Below are 25,182 nucleotides of genomic sequence, written 5' to 3'. Positions count from 1 at the left end.
AAAACGAGCTATACCTTGCAATCATACAGTACCAGTCAAAAGTTTGGACACACCTTCTCATTCAACTACTTTGAAGAATCTAAAATATAAAACATATTCTGGTTTGTTGAGCATTTGTTTGTTTACCACATAATTCCATATGTGTTCCTTCATAGTTTGGATGTCTTCAATATTAATCTACAATGTAGAAAAAAATAAAAAATTAAGAAAAAAACATTGAATGAGAAGGTGTGTCCAAACTTTTGACTGGTACTGTACAAGTAGGTGTTCTTGTCTGTGACTCGCACAAACAGGGGGAAGCTGTTATCTCCAGTTTTCCCCGTATCACCTGAATGCAGCATAGCCTCATCCTATGATTGACGAACACCCCCGACCAATCAGCGCGGCTTCTACAACAGCCAATCAGCGGAGCGCAAACATTCTATTGTCCAATCACATTCATAGGGGCAGATTCTAAATTTGTCGTAGCCCCGCGGTAGATGATGGAGGATGAATGAAGCGTCTATGCTAGCAGTTAGCTAGCTACAACAACATGACAGCATATATATGACAGAAACAAGCTAGTTCTGCCGTGCTGGAGCAAGAAACCACTGAATAATAAAGACATTTGGGAGCTGTGAAGGGGACCCAACCAATGGGGTTTTGCATGCTTGTCACACAAGCTAAGCAGGACAGCTAGCTAGTTGCTAGCTAATAACAAACGCTAGCATGCACTGGAAGGAGTCACTTGGGGCGGATGCAAGATTGAAACTCTGAATCAACAGTAAACAGAGACATCTCGAGAGGGTAAACAATCTCAAGAAGCATTGTTTTGGCTATTTCAATATGCAGTTTGATTTAATGTTACAGTATTAAACCCTAGCTAAATGTTGGCTAAGCTAGCTGGTTAGTGTTAGCTGGTGTCATTCCAGTTTATTTTGGTTGGAATGGAAGCATAAGATAAGATAAGATAATCCTTTTAAATTTGCAGGCTTACAACAGCGTAGAGTAAAGTGCACACAAGAGACATAGTAGAAGAAGACAAGATAAACAAAATGAAAAATAAAATAAAACAAGTATTATAAATAAGCAATAAAATAAAATAAAAAACAGTAGAAAAAACAACAATAACTGAAATATTATATTTACAGACAGAGAAAAAAACAACTATTTTAACTATTTTTAACTTTTTTAACTATTATTGCACAGTGTAATGTGTAATGTATTGCACAGGTTTTTATTGTCATGTTATTATTGTCATGTGGTCTGCTGGGAGCAGAGTTGGTTGTGCAACCTGACAGCAGCAGGAATCCTACAATCTTGACCCATGTTCACTGTCATTTCTTGTCTATTCCATGCAACAGAAAACATTATATTAAATATATATATATTTATATACCATTTAACCCCCTTTCCTTCCACTCCTACAGGCTGAGGTAACAGTGCCACCATGTACTCCAGCCAAAACAACCGCATGAAGTCCAGCTGCAACAGCAGCAGCATCACTGAGCTGCTGGGGGCCCTGTGTGACTGCAGCCTGTCTGGGGTGTCCTGGAAACGTCGTGCCCTGGGTGGAGTCTCAAGAGAGGGTTTCCGCAGAGCTCTCAAGAAGTGTGCCTACGGCTCGCTGCTGTCTAAGCTATTTCAAGATGACACCAAAGGGTCTGCCCCAGCACCGAGTGCCACAGCTAATACACCACCCAAAAACAAAGTCCTGATGATATGCTTTGACTTGCGGGTGGCTGGGTGTCGAGAGGAAGCAGAGAGGTTGGAGGAGCAGCTGGGGATGCTGCTGGAGGGAGAATCCTCTGGCCTGAAGGAAATAGACGCAGTCCTTGAGCTGTTGGTACATCTGGCTGGTTCGGCACCTCCACCCCCTACCTCTTTTAGCAGGGACTACATGAGACGAGAGAGGCCCGTGCTGCGGAGGCCTCGACCCTGGGGCTACCAGAGCGAGGAGCTGCAGAGGCTAGAGGCCCGGGCCTGGGGTCTGGTCTGTGGGGAAGAATGGGGGACTTTGGAGAGTTTGTGTGGAACTCAGAGGTTAATGGATGCCCCTCCAGGTACAGGACTGCTGGTTCTGAGAACTAAATTGGAAGCGGAAGAAAGGTTTGAGAGGGATACCAGGATGACGCTGTTTGGAGCACTGCAGCACACTCGTACCTCAGACATAGACATAAGACTGGACCTGCCTCCTGTTCCCAGTAATATTGATGTAACTGGACTGGCTATAAGGGTATGAAACTGTCTTTTTCTAGTATCTAAGCCAATGCATGTTGTGTAGTTTGAGTTGTTTAGTCATGTCGTCAGTTCAAGTTTATTTTAACATGCCAGCGTGTTCAAATTTGCACAATTTATTTGATTGAGGTTTAAACCACAGTGTTAAGCAATGGTATCATCAGGACTAATTGTTGTCTGTGCAGGTCCCCTCATGTTTAGATCAGTCTGAGGATGAGGGCTTCCAGTCCGCTTCCAACATGACCCCAGACTCTCAGTCAGAGAGCAGCCCCATTCCAGATGTTGATATATGGGAGGCTCTCCGCACGTTTGAGCCTGGAAGACGCCGCTGCTGGGAGTCTGTTGGCTGGTAGGTGACACGTCAGTTTTGCTGTGGAAAGTTTGATCATAATAAGGTCCAACTACCTTAGGGAGAAACTTGTACATAGATCTATCCAATCAACCAACAGTTTCAGTATAAAGTCTTTTAACTTAATAGGGGCCAAAACTACCAATTATTTTCATGATTTATTAATTGGTCTATTATTTCTGATTAGCCAATGAATTGTTCAGTCTGTGATTGACTAGTAGATATGGTATCCAGTGTCACAAACAGGCAAAAGAAGCACTTTAGCAAGTAACAGATGAAGTATAACCTACAGAGTCAACAATGAATTAGAGATCTCCACTTCTAGTTACTCACGTTTTCAGTTTTACTCTCCCTCTCTGGAACACGACACCAAATTTTACAATGTTTTTCTTTCCAGCCCACCGGGGAAAAGAGAGTCACTCTATCTAACAGAAGGAGGCAGAGAGGCCTTTGACCAGCTCTATCGTCTATGGGAGGGGGAGATGAGGGTGGTCAGCACTGCTACACCCTCTCCTCTCCTTCCCCTGCCCCTGGACTCTCAGGCCCAACTGGTATTTGACCTCCTCAATGTATTGATCGGAGTGGCATCCACGACCTTCCCTCTTAACCAGGTGCATTTTATTATCTTTATTTATCGGTCCCCTAAATGCAATAAAAAGGAGAGTTGATCTGTTGTTTTAGAGGGTCTGTCAGACCGAAGTGATAAAAGAGAATGAGGTGATAAAAGCACTGTGACAGCATACAATTATCTGAAAAAACACAGAGAAAAGAGAAACTAAGAGCAGAATCCATTGACAAACCCAATTGGTTTATAAAAGCATATTACCTCAAAACTACAAAATGAAATAATGTGTCAGTGTCAAGCAGAGTCAGGCGCCTGACAAGATACATCACAAGATGAGGAAATAAATGAAAATATTCCTAATGCCAAAAACCAAACCACAGGAGAGCTATTCTGTTGCTTTTATTGTTTCCCATTACGTTTTTATATCTCTAGAAGATTACAATATTTTAAATCCTTATTCTTTTTTTTTTTTTATCCCCCGCTTAGCCCCTTGTGTTCTTGCTCCCTAGCAAACTTTACCATTAACATGCAGGCTGGTAGAAAAGGTAACACAATGTAATTAAGACCTGTACATCTAACGTAAACTAATACTGTAATCCTGCATCATGTAACTTCTGAAAGGCTAATAATATAAAAAGTCAGAGAGGTGTTTATTAAACTCAAAGGTAATCTTAGAAGCTGCGGTTGATGGTAGTGTTGTGCTAGATTGCACAATATTGTCTGTTATTTCTGTCCCCCCCCAGAGGGGTCCTGTCTGGGACCTTTTGTATCCAGTTCTCATAAAACAACCATGAAGAGGGCAACATAACAAACACCTGATTATGTATTGCAGTCTCATATAATAACACCACAAACCATGCCTTCAGAAATCACCATGGAGGTGACTCTCAAGAAAAATTCTATATTATAAGCTTTCCAAAGACGGCCTTTGCTGCAGGGCTTGTTTATTAGATGTTATTCATTGTATTTTGTCTGCAACCTGTGAATATGTAATCTCCCTCACAGAGTGTTCAGTTTGATGTCAGACCGGGTGTGTGCGTGTCGGGAGCCTCTCCAGAGAGTGTGTCTCGTCTCTTGGGGGAGCTGGCCCAGCATGGCACCCACTACCTGAGGCTTAGTCGCTTTTCTCTGCAGAGTGCTGACAAAAAAGGCCTAGTTTTACAGGTATGTTGCATAATTGTCATAAATACCGTTGAGACTGCACATTTTAACCCTACCTTCTCTACTCTGCATGGGACTTTTGTTGATACCATTGTTGTGGCAAATTGAGACATGTGAGTTTCCAACACAAATACACAAACAATCTAAAAACACAAATATCATCACGTAAGGAAAGAGTTTTAGTACACAAGGGTTATTGGCTGTAGAAAATCTCTCGCCAAAAATATCCAACAACACAAAGGCACATTAAGTCAAAAAATATTATTGTTATCTACACTGAATGCATCGCGACAATTTCAGTGGCTTAACTTAAATCAAAAAAACATTTGTTTCTCTCTAAGGCTTTTACAGGTGGGCTGCGTAAGTACCTGCATTACTACAGGGCTTGTGTACTCAGCACTCCACCCACCCTCAGTCTGTTGACCATTGGCTTCCTCTTCCGCAAAGTGGGCCGCCAACTAAGGTGAGGTCAAACCTGCTTTTATGTATTGCTTTCATGTGTCTAGTATTAATTTCACTCTTTTGAACCTCAACCTCACTCAGTCGGCAATAAAATCGTGTCCCAGAGGACCTTGATGTTAATATCATCAGATCAAAAAAACAAACCCTGCTTTCTTTTAATCTAAGGTACCTGTCAGAGCTGTGCTGTGTAGATGGGCCTTTAGGTGCAGGACAGGCTACCTTCCCTGTGGTGAGTGTTTTTTCTTTTTTTCTTCTGCAAACAGCAATATGTCATCCATCATTTCAGGCCGTGTTTAGCCTATCAGATGGGATGTCAGCTCAGTGTCATGTGGCTCTCCTCAGGGTGTTAAACTGCTGTCCTACCTGTACAATGAAGCACAGAATAACTGCAGTAACGAGAACTATCCCGTCCTGCTGTCGCTGCTGAAGAGCAGCTGCGAACCTTATACACGGTCAGTCACTACGCTCCTCATGCATGTGTCCTCAAAGCAAAATGATATAACCCAAGGACGTGACTTTACCTCATTGCCATGCAGATCTTGCTCTATTGATATTTTTCTATGGACCTATGGTGACGTTTTTTTCCTGCACTTCCCTTAGGTTTGTGTCTGACTGGGTGTATAGTGGCGTGTTTCGGGATGTTTATGGAGAATTCATGATCCAGGTCAATGAGGACTATCTCTGCTTCAGAGGTGAGATGACACACACACACACACACACACACACACACACACACACACACACACACACACACACACACACACACACACACACACACACACACACACACACACACACACACACACACACACGCTGTTTTCTGTCAGCAGGTTCTGAAAATGAAAAGCCTGCCCGACAGATTGTCTCGCAGAAAAAAAAAATAGATTTCATTACAGCCTTTATTGCCTAGTTAGATTTGTCCTTGTGTGTATAAGGGATGTCATGAAGTTATTGGACGATAATCAGTGGGAAACAAAATCAGCTACGGCTGCTTTGGAGATCAGAGCCATCTCCGCTCAGTAAGCCACAGGGACAGAAACAAACAAAAAAAGATGTTCCGTCATTCTTTTCAGCTAGTACACCATGCTGGCTGAATTTTTTATTTTTTTTTAAATGAAGTAGTTTTTTCTTCTCTTGCAATTGCCCTTGACAAATCTGGACTGGTCGACTTATTTTTTAATCCAATAAATGACTTGGCTCTTTAAAGAGAGCAGAAGAGTACCGTTGAGACAGTAGGAGATAATTATTGCACTGCAGATACATACAGACCCATCTGTAATATTTAACATATCTTAATATTTACAGTTTAATATAAAGACGCATGCATTTGTTACAGCCCAAGGTAAAATTGAATTGACAAAAAATAGAAACAAATGTGATCATCGGAAGTCTTTCCTAGTAGACTAACACTTATATGATTTTGTTGACTAATCAATTACTTGTTTTAATCGAAAACTGAGCTTCTCCACAAAGAATCACACAAAATCACCTCTTTAAATCTTGTGTTCACCAGAGATTCCCTCATACGTTTGTTGGAAAGAAGTCATTTACTATGTAAAATAACTAAACTGCCAGTTGGTCGTCTTAATTGACTAAGCGGGGGCAGCCATAGTTACTAATAGATACATTTTGTATTATTCTGTGAAGAGATATGACAATATGATGGTAGAGCTAAAACAATTTATCGATTGAGAGAAAATGAATCAGCAACTATTATGATAATCTATTAAGTAATATTCCAAATAATAACATTTTCTGCCTGTGGCGGTTTTTTAAAAGGAGAAGATTTGTTGCTTTTTCCATCAGACAGAACACTGAGTATGTTTGGGTTTTGGACTGTCAGGGGGACAGAACTAAAATTGAAAATATGGCTCTGGCTAAAATGTTTTGGGCATTTTTCACTATTTATATAAATGTATAGACCAAACGATTACTCAAGAAAATAACCAGCAAATTAATGGATAATTCAAATAATCGTTAGTTTTCTGCCATGTATGAGGTAATTGTTTGTAGGCAAATTATAATCTTAATGAAAACATGTTCCCCCAAATGAGAACACTCTGTAATTGTTTCATTTTGACAGTATTCCATAAATATGGTTTTAAATGAATCATTATAGCCTGTCCAAATATTGTATGTCATGCAACACCCCATTCAAGGTCAGACCGTCACCTCGGCTTTGTCTGGCTAAGAGGTTCATTTGCTCATCGGCTACACCTCATCAACTCCTGCAGTGAACCTCTGCACTTCCTGCTCCTGCTTTTTTGGAGGACACACAAATGTCATTGTTCTCCTCGAAGTCCGTCGGCCAGGGAAGCAATCAGCGGCAAAGCTTTCTTGGCAAGCCGCAGGCTTTCTGTAAAGAGTTCTGGAAGCTCAGTGCATTCATGTTCTCTTATGCTTTTTGTTTAGGATCACTGAGCTAAGCGCTAACAATTTCCAAGTGTTAATTCAAGCGACCAGAGTTTTGCCATGCCCCGTAAGTCATACTAATAAGGAAAAGTTTTTGGCTTGGTGCAGGCTGAATAATACAACACCACTGTTACATTTTTTTTTTCTTTCAGTTGTGAGTACGTTGTCAGAAGCATAATGGAGCAGTTAAACCGCTTGGTCCTAATGGTAAAGCAGCATGTAATAGGTGTCTTTTAAATGTTTTGCAGACAAACACTTCTGGGTCCAAGGCTACACTCTGATCTCAAAGGATGTGGAGGATTGTGTGCCCATCTTCCTGAGACACATCGGCAATGACGTGTACGTCTGTGGGAAGACCATCAACCTCCTCAAGATCTGCTGCCCGCAGGTTTGTTTTGCACATTTAACACATTCATATATGCAGACGGGGGGATTTTATGCAGCTGAACGTTCCATAAAGATATTAGTGCATATCATCTAATTAAGTCTTATTGTATTCAGTACAAAGAGAATCTTTGACGGTTGTTTGCTCGGAATAAATTAGGCATATAAAACGATAAACCTTAAGATAACTCTACCATATTTGATCTGTTGTTCTTGATTTTCACAGTCATTCAATGTACTGATTGCGCTCTCTCTAAAGAAATAGGCTCTGCCATCCGCAAAATCCACATGCATCCCACAATTATGTACTTGCCACAACATGCTTCAACCCATCTGGAAATCCATACTGCCAAAAGGGGATTGGACAAATAATCAATACAGCAACATATGGGGACAAAGGCTCTTGCAAATCGTTTTCAAAACACGTGTTTCAGAGGCAGCTATTTTTTCATCATTTATTGCAGACACTTGAACTGTTCTGCTTTCTGTTACTGCAGACATTTGCCCCCTTGAGTCCAGCTTTGCAAAAAAAAAAAGAAAAAAATTGCCTTTTAAATGTATACTTTCCTTATTTGTGACACGGTGCTTTCATGATGTCTCTAGAGGTGAAACGATAAGTTAATTAAAACTAAAAGCCGAGCCACAGAAATGTTATTTCCAACTTTTTTGAAATGCTTACCATTCCCTAGTCCAAATTCCCAAAATGTAAGCATTTGATGCTTTTCTCCATTTCATATATATGAATATGTTTGGACTATTGGTCAGACAAAGCAAATCATTTGAAGATGTCACTTAGAACCTTAGACAAGTTATGATGAGCATTGTTGCAGTCCTTCCCGGTACTTTATAAACAATAGAATAATTGTTCAATCGAGAAGAAAATTGCCAGATTTATCAAAATTCAAATGAATCACTGGAAGCAGCCCTAAATGGATCAGGATTAGGGCTGCAACTAACACTTATTTTAATATATATATATAATTGTTTGGTCTATAAAACATCAGAAAATGGTGCAGAATTGTCCATCGCAATTTTCCCAGAATCCACGGTGCGGTCTCCAATTGCTTTTCATTTTCTAACATTTTAGAAGCGTGAGCAATCGAATTTTTGACACTTTTGCTTTAAATTTACTGCAATCATGTTGTTGCCGATCTATTTTCTGTCAATGGACAATCAACTATTCTTTTTAAATCTAGATGATATTCCTGTAATATCTTGCATATCTCACAGTTGTCCATTTGGTGGTTGTGCACTTAATACAGTCAGTGTGTCATTATGAGTTACCATGTGTTTCCCACTTTTTTCACAAAGCACCTGTATAAAAGCCTCAGCTTGTACATGTCCTTGTACATGAATGGAGCCCTTCACTTGGCATGCTGACAGGAAGCTTAGCATGCCAGACAAATGGAAAGCGTCAGTGAAGCGTTGACATTTTTATGTAACCTAATTGTATTTAATCTCCACACCTCTCTGTGACTCACCTGCTAATTTACCAGCACTTTCTATTTTTTTTATGACGCGACCTACCTGACCTAAACCGCAGGGCTCATGCTCTTGACTAATTGGCATTCTGTAACTACAGTGTTTCTCTGTATGGTAATTTTAGTCCGTTATTCCTGGACATACTGCTGGAGCGCACATGTGAAATTATCTTGATAAAATACAAAAGTGAAAGAACTCTATTTAAGAGCTACTCAGTTGGTTTGATGTGGCTAAGGATAATGTACTTTTAAGAAAAAAGTATGTTGTGGCTGATGTTTTGGATGATACACCCAATGTTTTGCTATGTGAGTTCAGCTGTGGATTAACAACAAATGAATCAACTATTTTGATGGCAAAATGCCAGATATCTACTGATCATAGCTGCTTTGTCATGATAGTAAAGACACTTTTCACTCCATCCATCCTGAGGTTTTAATAGACCAATCAACTAATCAAGAAAATGATGGGCCAATTAATCAACAGTAAAGATTATTGTGAGTGCAAAAATGACCTTTGGGGCTCAAGATGGGAAAAAGACATGATGTCACCAAAATAAGACCTCAGGATGAAGACACTTAAAACACTGAGCCTCTGTTTGGTCCACAGCACTACATCTGCTGGTCGGAGCTGCCGGTGCCTCGCATCGCTGTCACCTTCTCCCTCCAGGAGGTGGAGGAGATCGAGAGGGACTGCGCTGTGTATCGCGGACGCATGGAGAGGGTTGCTAAGCACAGCGCCATCACCAGGGAGGAGCAAGTACTGACACTCATGCATATTGTTCCCACGCAGAAGCATCTAACCTGTGATGTATTTTAAACACGTTAGCATCTGAAGTTTTTGAAGCTTTTGTTAATATTGCTTCTCCTCAGTTTTATCTGACAAGAGCTTTGGTCAAAAACGATATACGGTTGTGTTCCCATGGAAGTAGACATGGCAACACGGTGTATTACCTTAATAAAGACACCAATATGTCACTGCTAGCCAACTAAAATGTATTTTTTAAAAAATCAATAGAAGCCTTAAAAAACTTCAGGGGAGAAGGCAAACCTTTAGTAAGACAAGTCATTACACAGATATTGTCCTTTAACCTTTTTTTTTTTTTTTTTTGTTCACATAACATGATCCATGATTGTGACACTGCCCCTCAAGTACTGAGACTTTCAGCAGCGAGTCATTATAATGATGCCGCTGAAGTCCTGGGCTTGCACGCTGCTTGATTTAGTGTAACAACTGGTCTGTATGACCTGTATTGTGTGTGCTGCTGGCAGTGCTGACTGGCAGAGGAGGGGGGAGGAAAAGGTGAGCTACAGAGCAGCCGGATGGATCTCTGTTAATGATGATTTCTTGTCCGTCTATTGTAAGGCCCAGCGAGCAGAGCAGGCACGCCAGGAACTGATCAATCAGGTCAGAGAGTCAGCGGCCAAAACCCTGGAGAGCATTCGCGGTTAGTGTTACACATCTCACACACACAAACACACAAACACACACACGCTGTGAGTATAATTTTATATACTGCTTAATGTATATGCACACCCCCGTTTAACCCACGCTCGCTTCTCTTGACTGAGTTTCCTTCAGCTACATTCATTCCTCTCAGGAGAGCAGCAGAGATGCACAGGGCCAATGGCTGTGAGGAATACTTTCGAATGGCTTACAGCACTACGGGTTGTGAAATCTTATCATCGCTCGCACAGTTTAGCAAACTCCTCACATCATTTATTAACTTAAGTGTGGCGAAGTTTGGGAGGGGTTGTGAAGAGTCTGGCCTGATGCTCTGTGCGTGTCTTGGCATAGGTATATATATACGTGCAAGTTAGCGTGAGGCAGATGGTGATGGCCTTTTGTGTGTGCATGTGTGTGTGCCTGTGAGATGTTATGCACTTTTCTATGTGGGGGGGTAAGCAGCCCACTGTTATTTCTCTCGGCTCCTGCAGGGCGCCAGGTGTCACAACGTCTGGCTGAGGAGGCCAAGAAGAGGAAGCGTTTTGAGGAGCAGAAACAGCACCTGGAGCAGGAGCAAGAGGTAGTCATGTGTGTGTGTGTGTTTGTGAGAGAGACAGAGATAATAAAATATGTGTGAATAAGAGTTAGAGATATTTAAGAAATTGCTTGTGCATGCATTTGTCGAGAAATGTGTGAGAAAGTAAAGATGGTGAGCATGTGTCTGAAAGAGAGAAAGAAAAGATGGGGTGTGAGAGGAGTGAAGAGTGACAACAATTCTCTTATTTATTTTATTTCAATAATAATCAAAAGTTCACCAATCAATAACCATTTTTTTGTGTCCACTTTGAAGCAGGGGAGACACGGGAGTTCACATTTGAGCTTTAATATGGCAAACTTGTTCGCATTTACACATCTAGCAGGCACAGAGCTTTTGGGTTGTTTTGTCTCTACCAACTCCTGGGGGAAATATTTGGCTCTTTAGCTGCTAAATGTTCCACAATGTCCACGAGTTAGTCACTGTTACTGTGTTTGTCTGTCATTTGGGGCTGAGCAGGTGTTGTACAGTCGTTCTTTGAGAGTTTTTTTGCTCAAAACAGCTGCCTGCTGTTGCCAAATATGGCACGATTAGAGTGAGCAAATACAGTAAAAATGCGGTCTGTAAAGCTAAATAAGAAGCTAAAACACACCATAAAAATCTGTTAAACCAAGGGGCGCAGCATGTATGTATGTGTGTGTGTGTGTGTATATATATATATATTTTTTTTTTATGATAAAAAATATTGATCATAGACACTTTAAAATTAACACTTCTGTCAGATCATAAATGTATGTTTGGGAGAGAATAAAAACAGACATTTGGATTCATACCATCCACTCAAGGCCTTTGATGCCGATTTTAGGAACTGAAAGCAATGATACATGTGTGTTTGTGTGTGTTTGGCACCAGTGGCACAGTGTAGCCAAGAACAAGCAGGAGGAGGACGACTTCAGCTTTGCCAGAGAGCTGAGGGACAGAGAGAAAAGACTACAAGCCCTGGAGGAGCAACTGGAGCAGAGAGCCAGGTCTGACTGCTTTTACAGACGCTACTGGAGATGGAACTGTTTTATTGATGATTGATTAATCTCTGTTAAGAATTTATTTGGTCTGGAATATTCTAACTGACTATGTGCAAACACGATGGGATATCATCTCCATCTGTGTGGGATATTACAGCAGCTGGGCTTGTGCCGAATGTCCATGCAGTTGGAATGATGGCATGATGCCGCAGCCTTAGCAAATATGCTCAGAGCCTGTAATGCGAGCATGGCACAAATGGATTTCCATAAGATGGCTAAAAGTTAGATAGTTAGCTCAATGAGGAGTTGGAAATTACCTTATTCTGTCCCTTACAGCGTTTAACCTAAACAATTCACAGTGGCTTTGTTTATTATTCCTGCCTTGCAGTAGAATTTGGTGGAAAGTTTCAAGATTTAATAACTTATTATTACATATCCTATAAACTGTGTTTCATTGAGGGGAAAAACTAATATTTCATATTTCACAGGCCTTTACTGATTAATCAATTACAGATCATTGAAGTGGCTAACAATTGGTGAAGGAAATTGCTCATAATTGAATTCAGAGCCAGAACAGAGCCTGAAAGCACGTATTCACACACAAGCCTATTGCAGACCAATACGCTTATCAGAGTCGCACATGAGCACATGCACATGAAAGCTTATCATCCAAGAGTACAAAGAATACTGATTGCTGGATGATTTGCACTCACATTTAAATATAAATGATTCCCTATTCAAATAAGACATTATTTATAGTATGATGGAATATCAGACTTCTTGGGAAAATCAGTCAATCCGTCTGTAGGAAGAGCAGCGAATATATATATATATACATTTTGCTACCCTTAGCGAAGTTAAGTACTAATTTGAAGCTAGCTGGAGCAAAGCCACCTGGTGACTGAATGACCTGGTGTTAAAAAGGACAATCCCATAATTTAGAGGTTGCATATTTGATCCTCAACAATCATGTTTCACAACATAAAACACGACGAAACAAGACATTTAAAGACACCCCCGCTTTGGCATTTTGACAATATATATATAATCCTCAGTTGTAGCTTTATGTGACATAAACCCTTTCCTAGAAATACATTTACTGCAAGGTTCTCTGGTTGAAACCCAAAGCCAGAATATTTACTTGTTACTTGTGTGTAACTAAACCTACACTGTAGGAAGGAGCTGATAGCTCAGTACAGCCGTCTGTCAGAGGATGCAGCTCGTAGAGAGAGACGGGCCATGTGGCAGGTGCAGCGTATGAGACTCGATGAAGCCCGGTCTCAGTTCTTCATGCATGACAGTCAGCAGACTCAGGTTTGTATTGAGTAAACACACACACACACACACACACACACACACACACACACACACACACACACACACACACACACACACACACATTATGAGTATTTAAGAAAATGGCAGTAAGTTTAGGCAAAGCTCTTGTGACTTCTTTCCAGGCAATGCTAAAGAGATATCCATTAGGCCAGGAGAGACCTCCCATGGAAGTGTTGCCAGCTGTTCCCACAGCTCAACAGACTGCGCCACAACCAACACTGGTATGACAACAAACTTGTTTCTTAACATAAATCCCCTTTTCTTTCCACCTAACTATGCTCTTTTGGAAGTTTGTGCTCATTAGCATCTTCTCTTAACAGGAACCTCCCAGTCTGGATCCGTCTGAACAGCAGCCAGCAGGGAGTCAGGAATGTGATGCTGTCTCACCACCACCTGACCCATCTTCATCCACCCTAACAGTTGACCACGTCCTCATCTCTGAGGACATCGACATCAATGATTTTCTCCCCAAGTCACAGAATCCTGTCAGTCAGCAGGTAGACGACGCCCTGCAGGAGATTGGCTCTGACCTACCTGAAGTTTGTCCTACAGCACAGCTAGTAGACTATGACTTCAGTGCCCCCTTTAGTCCATTTGAGGGTATCACCGAACAAGCCTTAGTCCAGCCACGGCCTCGCTGGGGACCTGCAGTTCAGCCCGACTTGATCCAAAACCATCCGTCTTTTTCCCACATTCCCATTGGAGAGAACATCTCTCAATCCCAGGATGGTCTCCCCAAAGCCAGCCCCTTTGGCCAAGCCTCCAAATCCAGCTTTCCTCTTGGCCAATACACCCCAGAGGAGACCCAGAATACATTCAGAGCAAATATTTATGGACATCCCTCTCAAGCCACAGTGCAGCTAGAGGATGGGAGTGGCGAAATGGCAAAAACCAAACAGAAGGAGGTTGCATCTATGATAGAACCGATAATTGAAAGTGGGAATTTAGAAAGTAAAGTAGAGGGAAGTGAAGACAAGGGTAAATCTGTTGAGGCAGCAAAAGATGATTATGTGTTTGATGCCCCATCCACTACACCACAAAGTGGCAAAGATGATGGTCATCACAAAGCATTGACAAGTCTTTCTGACTGTGGTGGGATTGATCCACCTGATGCAAACCCTCAAGACCACAGCTCAGATGTTCAAGATAAAGCTGGTGATAATATTTCTTTGCCAAACATTCATGTCTCCAGTGCTCACCTAAAAGCCGGAGAGCTGGTTTCAGATGCTGTTGCCCAGCAGCCTTCATCCAGCATCCATGGACATCCCTCTGATGCTCACATACATGTCGGACAGCTTGTATCAGAGGTAACTGCTCCCCTTCCAGACCCTAACGTCCACGGTCACGCCTCAGATTCACACATGAAGATTGGAGAACATATGTCGGAAGTCGGTGCTCCTCTACCTTCCGCCAGTGTTCATGGCCACTCTTCTGATGCTCACATTAAAGTCGGGGAGAATGTTGCAGAGTTTGTCGCTCCTCTCCCTGTTCAAAATATCCATGGTCATGCCTCAGATGCCCACATCAAAGTGGGTGAGCATGTTTCTGATGTGGTTGCCTCTCTGCCCTGCCCCAATGTTCACGGTCACAGTTCAGATGCCCACATTAAAGTTGGAGAAAATATCTCAGATTTTGTCGCAGCACATCATGCCCCCAGCATCCACGGTCACTCCTCTGATGCGAATATAAAAGTGGGCGAGTTTGTGTCCAACATACCCGAAGCAAGACCTCGTTGGAGTAAACATGGGCATGCCTCAGACTGCATCCTTCAGGCGGGCTGTGTGGTGTCTGGAGCTGAACCCGCCTCGACTGCTCTCCCTGGAAGCTCCTATGGTCACTCCTCAGACTCGGGGTTGGGAGCTGGATGTGTAGTTTCAGGGGAAGAACCCAAACTTTCTCCTCTACCCGGCAGCGCCCATGGTCACTCTTCAGACTCACATTTAGGCATCGGATGTGCTGTGACCGAAGCTGAACAACTTCCATCACCACTGCCAGGCAGCGCCTACGGTCACTCTTCAGACTCACATTTAGGCATCGGATGTGCTGTGACCAAAGCTGAACAACTTCCATCACCACTGCCAGGCAGCGCCTACGGTCACTCTTCTGATTCGACGTTGGAGGCGGGTTGTGTGGTGTCGGGGGCCGAGCCACAACCGGCTGCACCACCCAGCAGCATTTATGGCCACTCATCAGATTCTTCACTTGCAGTTGGGTGCGTGGTGAAGGACATCTTAAATCAGGGTAAGACAGGAGGCAATGAAGATGTTAAAGGTAATGAATGATATTTATGTGATACACATTATTCAGCAACTATCTAGAGCTTACTATCTTTGATGCAAATGTAATCCAAATCAATAAACTCACTCTTGTATTTATTTATTTATTTTACATAATTCTTTTAAAAAACAGAACAACTTGCATACATAGATGCATAGAGATGTTCTGGACAAGCAGAACTTATAAATGTAATTAATTTAATTGAAACTGAAATAAATACTTCAAATTCCAATTGCGGTTCAATTGCTGTAATATTCTCCTTGACATAAACCAAATGAATTCTTTCTCTCCACTATGCAATATTTTAGAGGTTGCAGCTTTGTCCTGGAGACTGTGATTTATTTCTTTGCTACTAAAAGCAAAATCCTTAACAGATGGTTTAGATTAATGTTTCATATGTTGTCAGGTGGGATGCAAAGAATAGAAAGTGCTGTAGGTTTTGGGCATTCCCAAAAGATACGAGTCCTCTAGAAAGTCACAAAGTCAGATTTATCATTGTATATAATGTACCTAACCCTTGTAACTGCAAACTGTGTTCTATTTCAAAGTAATTGTTTTCCATCTTTCTTCAGGTTCTAAGCCGGACAGCTCTGGTGAGCAGCTGGATGAGTTCATGGGGTCCTGGGCAGCAGGCTTCGGTTTGTCCCCTGGAGAAAAGTCTGAGCAGGAATACCTCTTGGCTTTGTGTGCTCAGTACGAGGTAGAACAATACCAAGACTGCTACAACCTGATGGGTAAATATAAAACATAACACTGGCCAAAGATGAATGGTGGACAATGTGAACTTTAAGACATCGTCATTTTTGTACATATTAAAGGGAATTTAGGCAGTAAGGCCATGGTTCTCGAAAAGAACAAACTATTACATTATTATGGCCACAAGTATTACAAATTAAAGTAGGATAGGGTAAAACAGAGGCACTCGTATTCACTAAAATGCACACGTTGCCAGCCCAGCTACGTAAACAAAGCACAGACAAACTCAGATTACAACACAGAGGAGTGAGAGTGACTTTATTATCTGCCTAGGTAGCCATTACTGCACTATATCTATACAAAGCAGAGAGTTATTTGCTTCTATATTAATGCTCTGAATGTTGAATACAGATCCTTTAATGCTCCGAACCCTTTTATATAGAACCTTTTAATAATGCCATCTCATTAGCAGAGGCCTAAACTTTAATTAAGTCCTTGTTTCAACAATCAACGTGGGATCATTTCCCAGCACAACCGAAGTAATGTAGGTACTGAATTCCAATCATAGATTAAATTAACAAAAGTACATTATTTGGCTCATAAAATGAGTGAAATTAATTAATACTGTTTCTTAAAATGTTTTTCTAAGCAATACAATAATTGCCTTTTCTTGTAGACTGAAATTAGATGAGACTAAACACCTAAAACAAAGCTTAACCCAATAATTTATGAACAAAAAAGGTTGTAGTCTACATTACATTTCTAGTAGGAAAATTGAATGGGCTCCCCTGATCTTCTGATAGTAGCCTGTACCCATAATTGAACAAAACAAGCATATCTACGTGGAGAAAGGTCAGTTGTACAGTATGCACAGCCTGTTAAAGCCCTTGATGGTTCTGAAATAACATCTTGTGAAATAGAGCGAAACATCATGAGAAATTGTGGAGAAATGAAAATGCTACACCTTAGAGCGGTGGAGCCTACTTCATCAATTAAAACAAGCCCTTTTCCATGTTTAGGAATGATGCATTTCCAGAGACTGTTTAATATTTACTCCATCAGCAGACACAGAGGTTGTTTAAACAACAGTGATATTTCATTAGGGTATTACGTCTGGTTTATGTTTGGGTGAGATGCATCATGGCTCGTCTTTTCCACTCTGTCTATCATGCTGCTATTATTCATGCCAGCTTCCAGGGTCTCCATGAAATCAGTCAGCCGAATGCCTCTTCCACACCACTGATCAAAGTCAGGAGCCCTCATTATTTAGGGATTGTTACTATAAATATAGATGGTGGACAAAATAACTTGAGCAAAAAAAAATATATAATGCTATTTAATGGAATCACCCTGCAGTAAATACTATCCATTGTGCAGGAACACATTCAAAGACCTTAGTTTTAGGGCTGCTTGGGAATAACAATTATTTTCATTTTTTTAAGTTCATAACATTTTGGAAAATAGTAGAAAGCCCAAATTCACATGTTCTAGTCCTACTTAACGTAATCTTTTAATGTTCAAACATTTACTTTTCCTCATCCATTCTAGCGATAATATTACAAGGATATCTTGTGATGTTTGTTTCTTTTCTTGCTAGTGTTTTTCACACTTTTTAAAACGTCACAGCTTTCTGCTGCTGTGAGCGCGATATTTTTTCGGCAAACATGCCTGTCATCTCCCTCTCACACAGCTTCGTCCCCCGAGTGTGAGCTGCTGAAGCAGGTAACCCGAGGCCCCTGGGGACTTCCTATGGACCCCACGCTCCGCAAAGCCACAGACACCACTGCTATCCAACTCAGCGAGATGGTTTCACTGCCAGTTCTGATAAAGCAGGCCGTCACTACCCCGCTCATCACACAGTGAGTGTCTGACAGAAAGAAAAGCTGCAGGAGGAACAGTCTCTGCTTTGTGGTAGCGAGAGGGCAATAAACATCACAATTTGTAAGCACATCACAGCGCGTTGTTTTGAGTGTCTGAGAAAGACATGATTATTTTACCTGGAAGCTGAAATACTATATTTAAGTGAAATGCAGGTGTGAGGCTTTCACTGATCCCCTCATATTTCTGCTACTTCAGGCCACTTAAACTGTGGTTGAGTGCCCATTCTGCACAGGAGGAATAATTTAAATTCTTATTACTTTCCATCATTGTAGGATCCTTTTTTCTGTTTGAAATTCCATCAGAGATCCAGACTGGCTTGTCAGTCTTCAATGCAACGTTTCTGCACACTATGCAGTTTAGCCTTTGTGTGTAAAGAAATGGCTTTCTCATCCCTTTCTGCACACATAAGGGGGTTCAGTGTATTAAGCATTGGAATTCATAGCTCTAAACTTTTATTAACACATTTGTGTCCCGTGCTAAGACGACACAGTGAGGTTTGCTTGAGATTTTCAACTCTATTTTAAAATCTTCTCTGCTGACTTCTCAGTTAAAGAGAGTATCCCCTAAATCCCACTGTTATATAAATGTGAAAATTCTTAGGAATAATTTAAAGTAATGGGTTGGAGGAAGTCATCTAAAGAGTGAAGCACCGGTATATTCCCTGAGCTTTCCCCAGAGCAGATGTCTATCATCCTCAAAACCTGAATCAAATATGCAAGTCAGCATAATGTTCAGTCCTGATTCTTGTGTCAAAACTGCTCTTTTCTTATCTTGGTCATTCTCTCCTCCACCTTCTTTCCCCAGTGTGTCTTTGGTGAACAAGGCAGTGGTGGACTACTTCTTTGTGGAGTTGGGGGTGGAGAGACACTTTGAGGCGCTGCGCCACTTCCTGCTGATGGAGGATGGCGAGTTCGCACAGTCCCTCAGCGACCTGCTCTTTGAAAAGGTGAAGTTCTCTTAAAAGTGTTGCTGTCCTCTCAATGCAGAAAATATTTATTTATGTATTGCATTTTAGGAAAGGACAAGAGAGATCATCCTGGATCAAGGCCAAATTTTACTTGTCTCCTCTCGAATGCAACCCACTTTAAACAAACACTTCCGTTTGCTGGTTGAGCGGCACTGCATGTGTTTATTGTTATCAGCAGTTTACCTTGTAAACGAAATGATTGTATGCATAAACTCCCAAGCTGAATAATTCCCAGAGTTAGCTGTAATTTAAAAAATCAATAAGCCACATGTGGAGGCCAGCTCTCTAGAGGAAGTTACCCGACTCTCTTGTGTTATTCCCTGGTGGACATCCTTGTGTCAGGGTTCATATTTCTCCTGCAAAATGTAAAATAGAATCCTTAAGCCTGTATGCATTTCAGTTATACCTGCCATAGATCCTCAAAAAAGGATGCTGATGTGAAATGTACAAGCAAAACTGACCATTTTGAAGGTTGCTCTTACTATTATTTTCATACTGAGAATAATAATTATAGAGGTGGCCAGAAATGTGCCTCCAAATGAATGATAATGTTGCTCCTTATCTGCTGGATGTGTAAACTAGCAACAGTTTGCTAAGACGTTAAGCAAATCAACTTAGTGGGAAACATGTAAATATTTAATTTACAGCCTTGTGAATACACTGATGCAATATTATCACCTTTTTAAGGGTCTATAGCAAACTTGTTCAGCAAACATTTATGTATTTACACATTCAGCAGTTACAGAGCAACATTATCATTCGTATAGAGTTGTGTTTCCAATATTCATTCTACCAGCTCCTGAGGGAAATAGATGTGGGGTTTTTAGACCTTTTTTCTCTGAAATAGCTGCATAATGCGGCTGAAAACAATGGGAGCGACCCAAAATATGAAGTTGTTGGCCGTACCGTTAAACGATGAGCTGAAACTCTCTGTAAAGATGAGGGGAGCTGCCGATTCAGGTAATAATTGTCTGTGAGTTCATCACTACTTTTGCGCATTGTCCCATCGTTTTCACATTTTAATTCAGTCATATTTTATATTACCTGTTTTATAGCACACAATGCGTCCCTGCCTAGATTCCCGAGACTGCTTATGATAAGCCAAAGCTTCCTGTCGTGAAATAACAAGCGCATCCTTTGCTAACACCTTGCTGCTGCTGCTGCTGCTGCTGTTCTGCAGAAACATTCATGTACATCTGTCTCTGGAGGCCCATGAGACAGAAGGTTTTTGTTCCAGCCAAACACTACACCAGCTGATCTCGCTGATTAGCACACCTTCAACCGGAAAGCGAGCTAATCATTGTAATCAGCCACACGCAGTGTTTGTTTGGGGTGAAAATCTGCCAACTCCTGGGCCTTGATGGCACATTTAAAACAGATTTGGTGAAGAGGTACGGGGAGTAATCCGTGTTTGACCTTCGTGTATTTATTTGACAAATGTCTCCTCCATCCAGCTGGGCAGTGGCCAGACTCCCGGCGAGCTGCTGACCCCCCTGGTCCTGAACTCCATCCTCAGTAAGGCCCTGCAGTACAGCCTACATGGGGACACCCCTTTAGCCGCTAACTTCACCTTCGCCCTGCGCTTCCTCCCGGAGACCTTCCACCCGCACGCCCCTGATTCTCTCAACTGTCTGGAGCTACGCTACAAGGTGAGGGCAGTGTGTTTTAATGGACTCAGTAACGGAGAGTGTGTACGCCTGCATGAATGCGTTTGTCCCAGAGTGAGTGGCAGCTTGAATGTGACAAGCCGTCATGTTTTGACAAACTGCCCTGGGTGTGGAAAATGAGCTTATCACGCACTTAAATGGTTGACGCTTGTAGATTGATTGGAGTTGAGTCTTTTGGATGACATGCACAGTGACTAATGTTGCACATATTGTCCCTTTGCTCTTGTTCTGTGTGTTCTGTCACCCTCCTGACTGTTCCCTGTCCTGCTGAATCTCCATCTTTACATTTTTTTAACCTCCGCCTCTTTCCGTATCCTTATCTCTTATGTCTTGTTTCTTTTTGCTTCACTCTTTCTCTCCCCATACATCTTTTCCTCATTCCTCTTCTTCCAACCCCCCCGTCTCTCACCGCTCTGTCTTCCCTTCACGATCCTCTCACCTCCTTTATCAACATCCCTGCACTCACCTTTTTCCTCGCTTCATTCGTCACTCTCTCCCTTTTACCTGTCTTTCCTAACTCCCGTTCCTTTTTTTTCTTCTTCCTTTTTCTCTCACACTCACTCACTCTCACACCTTCACACTCCCCCCCTTGGTGTCTTTTTTCCCCCCGTGTCATCTCCCAGGTGGACTGGCCGTTGAACATCATCATCACGGACAGCTGCATGAACAAGTACAACCGTCTGTTCTCGTTCCTGCTGCAGCTCAAACACATGGTGTGGAGCCTTCGTGAAGTCTGGTTCCACCTCAAGAGAACAGGTGAGAAGATGGGAGACTTTCGATTCAGGCTCCGCTTTACCTCTGAGATCCCTTTAGATTTTTCCAGTTGTGCTTCAACTAAAATATGCATTGAGGTGAATACTGCAATTCCTTTATGTTTTATTTATACAAAGCACATTTCATAGCAGTGGGGCTGTTGTAAAATAGTTTGCTTCAGTGGGTTGGGTAGTATTGATGAGTGAAAGCCTGTGCACAGACTACTTAAGTGTTAGGGTATTACAGGAATGTATCACCGATCACTAGGCTAAAAGGGGGATGATAACTTAATACAACAGGACTCAGAAGGCTTTTTTTTTTTTTTTTTTTTTTTTTTTTTTTACTATAAGCAAGATTAACATGACTGCAAAATGTATTATAAAACAATGAACCAAAGTCTGCCAAAATTATTTCCTAACTCGCTTTAACCATCAATTATTTTCATTAATAAATCATGGGCCCAAAGTGAGCTCATACATCTGCCCGACGGGAATAAAGAGCCCAAAGTTATGAGTTTGCTGTGATATGAGACTGAAAAGCCGCAGATCTTCACATTTGAATGTCTGTGACCAGCAAAGGTTTATTCCCTGCGGCACTGATCACGACGTGTTACCATCTTTGTTTCCCTCAGCGCTGGTGAAAGGAGCAGGTCGCTCGGTGCAGTTTCATCAGCTGCAGCTGTACAGACATGAAATGCAGCATTTTGTCAAGGTGATGCAGGGATACATCGCCAACCAGATCCTGCAAGTGTCCTGGAGCGAGTTCACAGCCAAGCTGGACTCTGCCAGCGACCTGGACGCCATCCACCGTACGCATGCAGACTACCTCAACAGGGCCATCTTCAGGTGAGGGCTGGAACTGTATATCTCTCAGTATTTATACCAATAATGCTTTCTGTTATCTCCATGCACAAAGCAGGTGATATACGATACTTTTCTTCAATATATTGCATCGGAGAAGAAATTTTGGAACAAGACAAAATGTCCTTGTCTCCCCTTGAATGCAATGCATTTTAAACTTTTCAGCACTGTGAATGATCACAGCTTTCAGTGTTCAGTGTTATCAGCTTGTAGCCTCTGCACCCCATGTGAGAGCAGACACAGATAACCTTGTAAACTCAAAGATTGCATGCATAAACTATATAGAATAGGTACATGCTGAATGCACCATAAACACTACACCCGAGTACAAAGAGTTGATTTAAAAATGCATGTTCCACAGTTAGAAGGACGTTCTTTACAGGAAGTCACTCCACACACATTCCTTTTAGCAAAGTTTAACATGATTCTTTTTTATTCGTATTTTGCCCCTTTTGATAGAAATATCTGATGTGGCTACCTGAATTAAAATACATTATTTTGGAATTAGGTGACTGACTGATATGTCATCTCTGGTATGGATAATATAGTCAGTCTAGTTTCTGGCGAGTACTAGAGCTGAAAAAAAGTTAATTAATCAATAAATGAATTGGCAACAAATAATCCGTTCATTGTTTTAAATAATTTTCAAAGGAAAATGTCAAAAGATTATCTGGTTCCAACTCATCAAGGTGAATTATTGCCTGTTTCCTTAGTTTTAAATTGAATATGTCAACGTTCATAAAGAAATGCTTGGCATTTGTGCTTTTAAAAATGTTTCTCTTTTGATCTAATAAATAAATCAACTTGCGGTTTCAGCTTTGGATCAATCAATGAATAAATATTAAATTGCAGCCCTTCTGGGACCCTTTAAATTAAACAAAACTCTGTGTTGTTAAAAATGTTCTGCAAAGTGTTGTAATCTTTAATATAGACAGCAAAAGTCTAATTCAAACCATCAGGATTTCAGGCTGCAACTTGACAAAATGCAGAAAGATTCAGGGGGGAGAAATGATTTCTTGAGGCTCTGTACAGGCACAGCGAGCTGAAGTGGATCTCTGCACCCATAATTTCATATAAAATTAATTCTACCTCCTTGTATCAAGGTAATTAAAATTCCAGCTGGATTTTAAGGCTAACTTTTGAACCCACTGAATGATTTAATCTCATTAAGCGAGGATGTCAGTATCACACTTTTCTGTGTCAGTCTGAAAAGTCATTTCAAAGTTCCTTGTTATGTTTCTTAAACTTTGCACTCTCCTGCCTCACCAGGGGTTTGCTGACAGAGAAGGCGGCTCCGGTCATGAACATCATCCACAGCATCTTCAGCCTGATCCTCAAGTTCCGGGCTCAGCTGATCGCACAGCCCTGGGGCAGCCAGCAGGGGGAGGCAGTGCACCCCAGCTTCGTTGCCATGCAGCAGTCGTACAACACCTTCAAGTATTACTCTCACTTCCTTTTCAAAGGTGAGAACAAACCCTTTTTTATATTTTTATCAAGTAATTTGATTCAGCTGTTGCTTAGTTTTACAATTTTTGAGCCTTTCGATGTGTTATAAAGTACTGCCAATCAAATCAGTCAATTAAAAACAGCAATATCAACTAAATAAGATGAGGGGAATAAAGGCAATAAAGAGCCAAGATAATCCATCCCAGTTTCTACAATATCTTCACTAATATTTGTATGATTCTGTAAAATATTAGAATTGCATAAACTGTACTTCTAATTTCAAGCTGCAATTTACTTAATTAAGGGTTGACAAATGATATCCAAATGAGAGAATCTTCTCTAAATGTAAGGGATTAATGAAGTGAGGATTACCCTTTCTTGCTGTAATGAAAAAATAGCAGAAGGTTTGTAAGCTTTATCTAATTTTGACCTTTGTCTGGATTTTTTTTTTTGTTGCATAAAGCCTCTTGTTTTATTTTGTAATACTAGAGTTTATATAGTATTTTGAACTAGCTTTGTTTGAATTTGTGTGTTTTAAAAAGTGTCAAGTCCCTTGGTGTCATTAGATTACTATGTTTTTATTTGCTGCAGTTATTTAAATTTAATTGAGGTTTTGTTGCCCTTAATCATTCTTAACTGTAGTTATAGAACGTTTCTAAAATAAATGATTAAACATATATCTTTTTTTTTTTTTTTCTTTCTTCTCAGTGGTGACCAAGCTGGTGAACAGAGGCTACCAGCCTCATCTAGAGGATTTCCTTCTTCGCATCAACTTCAACAACTACTACAAAGACTCCTGAGCTGTGTACCTGTGTGTACGCTGTAGGACTTGACATGAAACAGGCATACATGTTCGATACTGATCCAATGCACCATTGTGTACCATGAGTGTTTACATTTTTTAAATCCCCGATACGTGTTTATAAGACAGATAATCATATATAGGCGTATGGAATAAATTCAATTAATTTGGCCCAAAATATATCTTAAACCCCACCTGTGCTTTATAAGGGCATGCATTTAAAATTTAAATCAGTTTAAGCAATCAATGTGCTGGATTTGAACTACATGTCTGTGTGCTTGATTGATGGCTTTACTTCCAAAACTGTATGCTGCTGAAGTTTGTAATTGAGAAGATGCTAACGCCTACTGTAAAGTCTCACGCCCAGGTGTGCCTGCAGCTATGTAGATTTTAAGTACATATACATTAAGTGGCAGTTATATGTAAATACAAGAGCAAAATGCTTTTAAATAAATGCTCTATT

General features: G+C 41.1%; 1 protein-coding gene across 1 annotated transcript; it reads left to right on the top strand.

The window, feature by feature from the left end:
• The first annotated feature begins 459 nt into the window (after positions 1-459).
• Positions 460-25,168, top strand: tubgcp6 (tubulin, gamma complex associated protein 6). The gene is made up of 25 exons (XM_054620417.1): positions 460-786; positions 1,410-2,215; positions 2,403-2,566; positions 2,964-3,177; positions 4,137-4,295; positions 4,634-4,755; positions 4,920-4,983; positions 5,097-5,206; positions 5,355-5,446; positions 7,415-7,554; positions 9,639-9,788; positions 10,395-10,476; positions 10,967-11,055; positions 11,923-12,038; positions 13,208-13,346; positions 13,493-13,591; positions 13,691-15,611; positions 16,220-16,381; positions 18,034-18,202; positions 19,029-19,170; positions 20,646-20,840; positions 21,482-21,614; positions 22,243-22,456; positions 23,741-23,934; positions 24,626-25,168. The coding sequence occupies exons 2-25, from the start codon at positions 1,430-1,432 to the stop codon at positions 24,715-24,717; spliced, it is 5,748 nt and encodes a 1,915-aa protein (XP_054476392.1). The 5' UTR covers positions 460-786; positions 1,410-1,429; the 3' UTR covers positions 24,718-25,168.
• Positions 25,169-25,182: the final 14 nt, after the last annotated feature.

The sequence above is a fragment of the Anoplopoma fimbria genome, chromosome 19, assembly GCF_027596085.1.
Source record: "Anoplopoma fimbria isolate UVic2021 breed Golden Eagle Sablefish chromosome 19, Afim_UVic_2022, whole genome shotgun sequence".
NCBI classification, from domain to species: Eukaryota; Metazoa; Chordata; class Actinopteri; order Perciformes; family Anoplopomatidae; genus Anoplopoma; species Anoplopoma fimbria.
The sequence above is the reverse complement of the archived record's forward strand: the minus strand, read 5'-3'. Positions and strand labels throughout refer to the sequence as shown.

What these genes read in the sequence shown, in the direction of transcription:
- tubgcp6 (XM_054620417.1), top strand. Translation starts at nt 1,430, where the DNA reads ATGTACTCCAGCCAAAACAACCGCATGAAGTCCAGCTGCAACAGCAGC. An exon ending in TCAAGATCTGCTGCCCGCAG is followed by an intron (nt 7,555 to 9,638) that starts GTTTGTTTTGCA and finishes TTTGGTCCACAG; the next exon opens with CACTACATCTGCTGGTCGGA. An exon ending in GTTCCACCTCAAGAGAACAG is followed by an intron (nt 21,615 to 22,242) that starts GTGAGAAGATGG and finishes TGTTTCCCTCAG; the next exon opens with CGCTGGTGAAAGGAGCAGGT.